Here is an 11,054-nt window from a genome sequence, read left to right on the forward strand (position 1 = left end):
ACTTGCAGGAGAAGCCCTAGTAGTGAATGCAGTTGGCGGTCACAGAAACGGCTTCATAGAAGGAAACTGCATGCTGATTTGAACTTCAGTGAATGGGTGAAGAACTTATGTTATTTTACCATTTTGTTGCTTCTCTGGTGCCTCAATTCCATTTCAGTCTTGTGTGTTGTACTGAAGCATGGGAGCATGACTTGTGTGCATAATGTATTTTCATTCTAATCAAACTACATTGAATACCCAAATGCTGCTCAATAAATGTTTCTGTAATGTTCGTGACATTCACGCTACACAATACAGCCAGGTTACATGCAAATAAAGCACATGGAAGCCTTGTCAATGCAAGTAATATTTGACTTTTATAGCTTTATTAAGACATGGTTAGTGTTCTGATTGGTATATAAATTCACATCCACAAAATGTGGATAGAACCAGTTGGTCCCCTAAATACATATTTAGAAATTAAATCAAGTGCATAAAAAAAATTCTGGTAGTGTAACTTTGATTAACTGATAGCAGTAGCACATCTGATAAAACCCAAAGACACTGGATACTTTGGTAGCAAAGGTGTTCAATTGAAATAGAAAGGACCATAGAATTTGCTGTCATGAGACCTGGTAGTGCAACTGAATGAACTATATAACAGCCAATCTACTAGTGTAAATTGAGCTATAATAAAACAAATCAGAGAATCATTTGGTTTTCAACAGTTCCAGCACTCCTGGGCCATAATAGAACAGCTTACTTAGGTGCATGGTTACCCTACTTCAAGGCATTTCGCATCACCTAGCCTAAGATATAAATAATTTACAAAGAAAGGGAAACCATGACAGTTCAATTATTGTTCCCAGAATATCAACTGAGCATCCCACCAAATCCCCTGCAGATTTGAGGCGCTGCAGGCTTCCTGATTAACTCTCAGCAGGAGCCAAACTCTTCAATCCACTTCTCATACTTCTCTAGATCGGAAGCTGATACAGACTTGGACACTTTCTTCAGAGAAGACTCAAAGTCCTCCATGGTGGTGGGCATGTGCATCTCGGCTCTGGAGATGTTACGGATCTCCTCTGGCGTCAGCCCCTCGATCCTTCGCCGCATGGCCATCAGAGAGGCGTCCCTACAGATGTAATGGACAGTGTTTACTAAAGGCAGTGGAACACACCTGACATTACTCTCATATCACATAACGTTAAGAGTGGTTCATTCCACATTATTTCCTAATTGAAGAGGCATCTCGTTTTCAAATCAGTGATAGTCTCAGCTGAATAATTGTATTTGAACAAATACACAAGACTAATCTATTCAGTGTTTATTTACGACTGGTTTTTGTGCATACATTTTTTTTTTTACTAAAAAATAACAAATAAACCTGAAAAGTAAAGGCCTTACCTGCACACATTGGTGATGTCTGCTCCTGAGTAGCCCTCACTCTGCTCTGCTATCTTTGCCATATCCACATCATTGGCCAGCTCCAGCTCCTTTAGGTTGATCCTCAGCAGCTCCACTCTGCCCTTGGCTGCAGAGAAAACAAGCCATAATCACACCATTGTGAACATAAATATATATATTTCAGGAAAACCGTGTTCCAGTGATTGTTGACCTGAAGGCAGAGGGATGTAGATTCTCTTCTCCAGACGTCTCCTCAGAGCCTCATCGATGTCCCAGGGGAAGTTAGTGGCTGCCAGCACCATCACCATCTTAGAGGGATCCTCATTATCTGATGCTCCTCCCACACCTAAACAGCATAAAATCCCATAAACAATCAAATCGATATTATCACTGCTATGTATTTAGGGTACAATCTATTGGGCAAGAAACATTGTTGTAGAGACATGAATAGTGCATGTACCAGTGGTGCATGCACCAGTGACTCAGTCTATAAAAAAAAGTGGTCAGATGAAGCAGATGCTAAACTACAGGACTGTTTTGCTATCACAGACTGGAACATGTTGCGGGATTCTTCCGATGGCATCGAGTACACCACATCAGTCACTGGCTTTATCAAGAAGTGCATTGAGGACGTCGTCCCCACAGTGACTGTACGTACATACCCCAACCAGAAGCCATAGATTATATGCAACATTCGCACTGAGCTAAAGGGTAGAGCTGCCGCTTTCAAGGTGCGGGACTCTAAACCAGAAGCTTACAAGAAATCCTGCTATGCCCTGCGACGAACCATCAAACAGGCAAAGCATCAATACAGGGCTAAGATTGAGTCATACTACACCGGCTCTGACGCTCGTCTTATGTGGCAGGGCTTGCAAACTATTACAGACTACAAAGGGAAGAACAGCCGCGAGCTGCCCAGTGACACGAGCCTACCAGACGAGCTAAATCACTTCTATGCTCGCCTCGAGGCAAGCAACACTGAGGCATGCATGAGAGCATCAGCTGTTCCGGACGACTGTGTGATCACGCTCTCCGTAGCCGATGTGAGTAAGACCTTTAAACAGGTCAACATACACAAGGCTGCGGGGCCAGACGGATTACCAGGACGCGTGCTCCAGGCATGTGCTGACCAACTGGCAGGTGTCTTCACTGACATTTTCAACATGTCCCTGATTGAGTCTGTAATACCAACATGTTTCAAGCAGACCACCATAGTTCCTGTGCCCAAGAACACTAAGGTAACCTGCCTAAATGACTACAGACCCGTAGCACTCACATCCGTAGCCATGAAGTGCTTTGAAAGGTTGGTAATGGCTCACATCAACACCATTATGCCAGAAACCCTAGACCCACTCCAATTTGCATACCGCCCAAACAGATCCACAGATGATGCCATCTCTATTGCACTCCACACTGCCCTTTCCCACCTGGACAAAAGGAAGACTTATGTGAGAATGCTATTCATTGACTACATCTCAGCGTTCAACACCATAGTACCCTCAAAGCTCATCACTAAGCTAAGGATCCGGGGACTAAACACCCTCTGCAACTGGATCCTGGACTTCCTGACGGGCCGCCCCCAGGTGGTGAGGGTAGGTAGCAACATATCTGCCACGCTGAACCTCAACACTGGAGCTCCCCAGGGGCGCGTGTTCAGTCCCCTCCTTTACTCTCTGTTCACCCACGACTGCATGGCCAGGCACGACTCCAACACCATCATTAAGTCTGCAGACGACACAACAGTGGTAGGCCTGATCACCGACAACGACGAAACAGCCGGGTGGTGCCAGAATAACAACCTATCCCTCAACGTAACCAAGACTAAGGAGATGATTGTGGACTACAGAAAAAGGAGGACCGAGCACGCCCCCATTCTCATCGACGGGGCTGTAGTCGAGCAGGTTGAGAGCTTCAAGTTCCTTGGTGTCCACAACTAACTAGAATGGTCCAAACACACCAAGACAGTCGTGAAGAGGGCACGACAAAGCCTATTCACCCTCAGGAGACTGAAAAGATTTGGCATGGGTCCTGAGATCCTCAAAAGGTTCTACAGCTGCAACATCGAGAGTATCCTGACTGGTTGCATCACTGCCTGGTACGGCAATTGCTCGGCCTCTGACCGCAAGGCACTACAGAGGGTAGTGCATACGGCCCAGTACATCACTGGGGCTAAGCTGCCTGCCATCCAGGACCTCTACACCAGTCGGTGTCAGAGGAAGGCCCTAAAAATTGTCAAAGACCCCAGCCATACACCGTTCTCTCTACTATCGCATAGCAAGCGGTACCGGAGTGTCAAGTCTAGGACAAAAAGGCTTCATCAGTTTTTACCACCAAGCCATAAGACTCCTGAACAGGTAATCAAAGGGCTACCCGGACTATTTGCATGGTGTGCCCCCCCACCCAACCCCTCTTTTTACACTGCTGTTACTCTGTTCATCATATATGCATAGTCTCCTGAGTGAAACAGTGGTCTAAGGCACTGCATCGCAGTGCTAGCTATGCCACTAGAGATTCTGGGTCCGAGTCCAAGCTCTGTCGCAGCCGGCCATGACTGGGAGACCCATGGGGCGGTGCACAATTGGCCCAGCGTCGTCCGGGTTAGGGGTGGGTTTGGCCAGCAGGAATGTCCTTGTCCCATCGCGCACTAGCAACTCCTGTGGGCCGGGCGCAGTGCACGTTGACACGGTTGCCAGGTGTACAGTGTTTCCTCCGACACATTGGTGCGGCTGGCTTCCGGGTTAAGTGGGCATTGACTGTGTCAAGGGGTAAACATTTTTTTTTTAATTGGAAAATGACTCAAGTGAAAGTCACCCAGTAAAATACTGAAAGTATTTGGTTTTAAATATACGTATGTATCAAAAGTAAATGGAATTGCTAAAATGTACTTAAGTATCAAAAGTAAAAGTATAACAATTTCTTATTCCTTATATTAAGCAAACCAGACAGCACAATTTTCTTTACGGATAGCCAGGGGCACACTCAAGACATAACTTACAAACCAAGCATTTGTGTTTAATGAGTCTGCCAGATCAGAACCCCTCTTTTACACTAGTGCTACTCTGTTCATCATATATACACATAGTCACTTTAGCCATATCTACATACTACCTCAATCAGCCTGACTAACCGGTGTCTGTATGTAGCCTCGCTACTGTATATAGCCTGTCTTTTTACGGTTGTTTTATTTCTTTACCTACCTATTGTTCACCTAATAACTTTTTTTTGCACTATTGATTAGAGCCTGTAAGTAAGCATTTCACAGTAAGGTCTCCGGCAGCCTCTGGAACTGCCGGTCTGCAGCCAACAAGGCTGAGTTCATCTCAGCCTATGCTACCCTCCAGTCCCTAGACTTCCTGGCGCTGACGGAAACATGGATTACCACAGATAACACTGCTACTCCTACTGCTCTCTCTTCGTCTGCCCACGTGTTCTCGCATACCCCTAGAGCATCGAGCCAGCGGGGTGGTGGCACTGGAATCCTCATCTCTCCCAAGTGGACATTCTCTCTTTCTCCCCTGACCCATCTGTCTATCTCCTCATTTGAATTCCATGCTGTCACAGTTACCAGCCCTTTCAAGCTTAACATCCTTATCATTTATCGCCCTCCAGGTTCCCTTGGAGAGTTCATCAATGAGCTTGACGCCTTGATAAGTTCCTTTCCTGAGGATGGCTCACCCCTCACGGTTCTGGGTGACTTTAACCTCCCCACGTCTACCTTTGACTCATTCCTCTCTGCCTCCTTCTTTCCTCTCCTCTTTTGACCTCACCCTCTCACCTTCCCCCCTACTCACAAGGCAGGCAATACGCTTGACCTCATCTTTACTAGATGCTGTTCTTCCACTAATCTCATTGCAACTCCCCTCCAAATCTCCGACCACTACCTTGTATCCTTTTCCCTCTTGCTCTCATCCAACACTTCTCACTCTGCCCCTACTCGGATGGTATTGCGCCGTCCCAACCTTCGCTCTCTCTCTCCCGCTACTCTCTCCTCTTCCATCCTATCATCTCTTCCCTCTGCTCAAACCTTCTCCAACCTATCTCCTGATTCTGCCTCCTCAACCCTCCTCTCTTTCTGCATCCTTTGATTTTCTCTGTCCCCTATCCTCCAGGCCGGCTCGGTCCTCCCCTCCTGCTCCGTGGCTCGACGACTCACTACGAGCTCACAGAACAGGGCTCCGGGCAGCCGAGCGGAAATGGAGGAAAACTCGCCTCCCTGCGGACCTGGCATCCTTTCACTCCCTCCTCTCTACATTCTCCTCTTCTGTCTCTGCTGCTAAAGCCACTTTCTACCACTCTAAATTCCAAGCATCTGCTTCTAACCCTAGGAAGCTCTTTGCTACCTTCTCCTCCCTCCTGAATACTCCCCCCCCTCCTCCCTCTCTGCGGATGACTTCATCAACCATTTTGAAAAGAAGGTTGACGATATCCGATCCTCGTTTGCTAAGTCAAACGACACCGCTGGTCCTGCTCACACTGCCCTACCCTGTGCTTTGACCTCTTTCTCCCCTCTCTCTCCAGATGAAATCTTGCGTCTTGTGACGGCCGGCCGCCCAACAACCTGCCCACTTGACCCTATCCCCTCTCTTCTCCAGACCATTTCCGGAGACCTTCTCCCCTTCCTCACCTCGCTCATCAACTCATCCTTGACCGCTGGCTACGTCCCTTCCGTCTTCAAGAGAGCGAGAGTTGCACCCCTTCTGAAAAAACCTACACTCGATCCCTCCGATGTCAACAACTACAGACCAGTATCCCTTCTTTCTTTTCTCTCCAAAACTCTTGAACGTGCCGTCCTTGGCCAGCTCTCCTGCCATCTCTCTCAGAATGACCTTCTTGATCCTAATCAGTCAGGTTTCAAGACTGGGCATTCAACTGAGACTGCTCTTCTCTGTGTCACGGAGGCTCTCCGCACTGCTAAAGCTAACTCTCTCTCCTCTGCTCTCATCCTTCTAGACCCATCTGCTGCCTTTGATACTGTGAACCATCAGATCCTCCTCTCCACCCTCTCCGAGTTGGGCATCTCCGGCGCGGCCCACGCTTGGATTGCGTCCTACCTGACAGGTCGCTCCTACCAGGTGGCGTGGCGAGAATCTGTCTCCGCACCATGCGCTCTCACCACTGGTGTCCCCCAGGGCTCTGTTCTAGGCCCTCTCCTATTCTCGCTATACACCAAGTCACTTGGCTCCATCATATCCTCACATGGTCTCTCCTATCATTGCTATGCAGACGACACACAATTAATCTTCTCCTTTCCCCCTTCTGATAACCAGGCGGCGAATCGCATCTCTGCATGTCTGTCAGACATATCAGTGTGGATGACGGATCACCAGCTCAAGCTGAACCTCGGCAAGACGGAGCTGCTCTTCATCCCGGGGAAGGACTGCCCGTTCCATGATCTCGCCATCACGGTTGACAACTCCCTTGTGTCCTCCTCCCAGAGTGCTAAGAACCTTGGCGTGATCCTGGACAACACCCTGTCGTTCTCCACTAACATCAAGGCGGTGACCCGATCCTGTAGGTTCATGCTCTACAACATTCGCAGAGTACGACCCTGCCTTACACAGGAAGCGGCGCAGGTCCTAATCCAGGCACTTGTCATCTCCCGTCTGGATTACTGCAACTCGCTGTTGGCTGGGCTCCCTGCCTGTGCCATTAAACCCCTACAACTCATCCAGAACGCCGCAGCCCGTCTGGTGTTCAACCTTCCCAAGTTCTCTCACGTCACCCCGCTCCTCCGCTCTCTCCACTGGCTTCCAGTTGAAGCTCGCATCCGCTACAAGACCATGGTGATTGCCTACGGAGCTGTGAAGGGAACGGCACCTCCATACCTTCAGGCTCTGATCAGGCCCTACACCCAAACAAGGGCACTGCGTTCATCCACCTCTGGCCTTCTGGCCCCCCTACCTCTGAGGAAGCACAGTTCCCGCTCAGCCCAGTCAAAACTGTTCGCTGCTCTGGCACCCCAATGGTGGAACAAGCTCCCTCACGACACCAGGACAGCGGAGTCAATCACCACCTTCCGGAGACACCTGAAACCCCACCTCTTTAAGGAATACCTAGGATAGGATAAAGTAATCCTTCTAACCCCCCCCCCCCTTAAAAGATTTAGATGCATTATTGTAAAGTGGTTGTTCCACTGGATATCATAAGGTGAATGCACCAATTTGTAAGTCGCTCTGGATAAGAGCGTCTGCTAAATGACTTAAATGTAAATCTGTGAACACCTGTTGTATTCGGCACACGTGACAAATAAACTTTGATTTGATTTAATTAATTTGGCCTCCCAATTAAGCATAGTGGCAGCTGTTACTGTACCATCCATCTGGACCAGCAGCTCTGCCTTCACCCGCCGGCTAGCCTCATGTTCCTCTGACGTTCCTCTGCGGCTGCACATGGAGTCAATCTCATCAATGAATATGGTGGTGGGGGCATAGAACCGGGCCTGTTCAGAGGACAAAATAAAACACTGAATAGAGCCACACCTCAAAAACAGCCTTTTCACATTTTCCTAATATGATGCCGCCAGTTCTCTTTCAGGAAGAAAAATGTACTGCACGGGCAGAGGAGCTGATGAGGCAGAACCTTACCATTTCAAATAGAATGCGGACCAGTTTTTCAGACTCTCCTCTGTACTTGGAAGTGAGAGTAGAAGACGAGACGTTAAAGAATGTGGTTCTGCACTCTGTGGCGACGGCTTTGGCCAGAAGAGTCTTTCCTGTGCCTGGAGGACCCACCATAAGCACACCCTAAAAAAAATATTGCACATGGATACACCACATATTAGCAAGGCATCATATCAGCTCTTCCAATCTAAATAATCTATAAATCAAGTGGGCCTTGGGCTTCGATGCATACCTTCCACGGTCTTCGTATTCCTTTGAAAAACTCTGGCATCCACATGGGTAGCACAACAGCTTCTTTCAAAAGCTTTTTTGCTTCTTCCAAGTCTGCAATATCATCCCTATAGGAATTGGAAAAAATATATATTTCCTGTTAGACAACCCTTACAACGAGAAACATATGTTGTATTTTTAGGATAATCCTGGAGGTTAATGATAGCTGTTCAGAGAGGTTAATTGACAGCCAGTCAAACATACCATTTGACATTGGGGTTCTGTGATATGATGTCCCTCTCCAGGGCCTCAATAAGGTCTTTGTCATATCCTTGCCCGTCAAACCGCTTCACCTCTTTCTCTGAGACTTCAGCTTTGTTCTGCAAGGCAAACATACAGGAAGATTGTCAGCCCTGAGGGGGCTCACTGTGTAGCAGAGGCTCGCTCTATTCCAGGAACCAGACTGACAAGGTGGTGATGATGATTTTAGGTAAACACAGAGTGAACAATGTTTGGTCAACAGTGCAAATAGCTTTCAAGTTAAGGTTGGGCAATGCCAGGCAAAGCATTAGACATTTTCCCTGGGACAGTGATCATTTATAAAATTGAACCTTTATATTTTCGTGAGTTTACAATGAAAAGATAGACCACTCCTACCACAAGGAGGATTATGTGTGTATTATGTAAGGGTGTAACAAAGAACCTTTCAGTCCCTATTTGAGCCCTTGATGGTACATTGTCATTTACCTTGTCGTCTTTTGGTTTGGCCTCTTTTTTTTCCTTGCCCTTCAAAGGTTTGGCTCGGTCCCCATTGGCCCCACGTGGTGACTGGCGATGCTGAGCCCGCACACCGGCCACACTCAGGCGGTTGTTGTGTGGTTTACTGTCTTTGTAGGGAACCGGGGGCCTCCTAACCGGAAGAGGAGAGGATCTTTAAGGAAAGAAGGGAATAGTACATCAATCAGCCTAAGCACTCCAAATAATACTTTCAGGTTCAGCTATTTTGTATCTTAAAAGATGACATTTGGACATCAAGTGGGTACCTTTGTGAGTGCTGAAAGAGAGAGCAGGCCACTACCAGGCACTCTGAGCACTAATCTCACTCATATGACTGGATCATTAAGTTATTTTCTTCAGACAAACAGCTTATTCTCCCCTCTTACTAACCAACGTGCCACCCCATCAGATACTAATGCAAAGACATGAAAACAACTTGAATATATTTTCCCAGTAAATGAATGACTGGGCCTCTAAATATATACACTACAATATAAATGTGTGTGAAAGGAGTCCATGCTGTACCTGCGCTCTACTTGTACAGGCCATATGTCATTAATGCCATCTTGATTACTTGGTGGTTTGGATGGGGTGGTCTCCAGTTGAAAACTTTCTAGAGTTCTCATTATTTCTTGAACCTGATTGTTTTCTTCGTTTATCTCTTGCCATACCTGTAAAGAGATGTCAATAGCAACATTAGGAAGTAACATTTGCTGACCAAAACTCTGTTCCAATCAAACTTAGGTTTAAAAATGACAAAGGTCATAGATTTTACCTGTTGCCATTTTTGTTGGAAGCTACTGTCCCGTACTGTGAAAAGGTATTTCTTGATTTGTTCAAGTACTCCCCGATAACAAACAATAGCAGAACTGTAGTTCCCAAGCAATGCGTACTCTCGAGCAAGTTTCACGTTTTCATTGATCTCATGCAGACTCATTCTAGAGAGATGAACATTTTATTAGATAAAGTGATGTTTTTTTTGTGATGTTAAAATGCAGTTCCCTCCAGAAGGCATGGCAGAGATCCTGTAAAACAAAACATTAATGGCACAAGATGGACATGAAGATGCCAGCTGTGACAGGGAGTTGAATGATATCTGACTGTTAGCTTAGCATAACTTGGCTAGTTTGTTAACTAACACGTTTCAGATGAACGAACGAATACCACAATTTAGAAAATACTATCAATAACACTAGCAAAGGTATTTGTTACATAACGTTACTGGCACATAAAAACACATTTCATGTCAAATTAGCAACTACAAACTAACTCCCAAACTTCTTTAGCATGCTAGTTTGCTAGCTACACCCACCTGTTGCATTGATGGAAAAAAAATACGACACAAAAAGTGTAGAACCGCACCCAAGGACTGAAACAAATCGAGTCAAGCGTTTAAAAATGGCAAATATATATAACGTTAATTACATTTATTTTCGTCTGTCAAAAGAGCTAAAACCACACCGAAGCCCGACAACACGCCCGCCTATGAACGTTTGAAGCTGTCAATGCAGGCGTCATATCCTGAACTGGAATCAGAAATAAAACAGCACTAGTAGCAGCAGCATTATTTTAACTCTTTCATATACAACACGTTAAAATACAAATGTGGCTTTGACCCTTTTCAACAGACTACACATTTGGGTGAACAGATGCTGGCTATTTTGATTTGAGTAGTACCCGCAAACACAACTCTAGCCCTAGAAGCGAGTTCCACTGCGTATTTTCATTGTTCCCCACTAATCAGGGACAGTGGTGTAAATTACTTAAGTAAAAATACTTTAAAGTACTACTTAAGTAGTTTTTGGGGTATCTGTACTTTACTCATTTATATTTTTGACATATTTTACTTTTAGTTCACTGCATTCCTAAAGAAAATAATGTACTCTTTACTCCACACATTTTCCCTGACACCGAAAAGTATGTGTTACATTTTGAATGCTTAACAGGACAATTCACACACTTATCCCGAGAAAATCCCTGGTCATCCCTACTGCATCTGATATGGTGGACTCACTAAACACAAATGCTTTGTTTGTAAATGATGTCTCAGTGTTGGAGGGT

At 46.1% G+C, this 11,054-nt stretch overlaps 1 protein-coding gene across 3 annotated transcripts; it reads right to left on the reverse strand.

Moving 5' to 3' along the window:
* Window positions 1-333: 333 nt before the first annotated feature.
* Window positions 334-10,526, reverse strand: katna1 (katanin p60 (ATPase containing) subunit A 1). 3 transcript variants are annotated; one of them, XM_014204727.2, is made up of 11 exons: window positions 10,306-10,526; window positions 9,769-9,931; window positions 9,519-9,664; window positions 8,964-9,126; window positions 8,481-8,596; window positions 8,239-8,344; window positions 7,971-8,129; window positions 7,699-7,825; window positions 1,598-1,732; window positions 1,387-1,513; window positions 334-1,114 (listed from the first exon to the last, which is right to left on the reverse strand). In XM_014204727.2, exons 2-11 carry the CDS (start codon window positions 9,928-9,930, stop codon window positions 916-918), a joined length of 1,440 nt encoding a protein of 479 aa, XP_014060202.1. In that variant the 5' UTR covers window position 9,931; window positions 10,306-10,526; the 3' UTR covers window positions 334-915. The 3 variants fall into 3 exon arrangements, with proteins under 3 accessions (XP_014060202.1, XP_014060201.1, NP_001133845.1); XM_014204726.2 differs by having other exon boundaries at window positions 8,964-9,147; window positions 9,769-10,018; window positions 10,306-10,522; NM_001140373.1 differs by having other exon boundaries at window positions 338-1,114; window positions 8,964-9,147; window positions 10,306-10,460.
* Between the last annotated feature and the right edge of the window lie 528 nt (window positions 10,527-11,054).

Source organism: Salmo salar, chromosome ssa06, assembly GCF_905237065.1.
Source record: "Salmo salar chromosome ssa06, Ssal_v3.1, whole genome shotgun sequence".
NCBI lineage: Eukaryota > Metazoa > Chordata > Actinopteri > Salmoniformes > Salmonidae > Salmo > Salmo salar.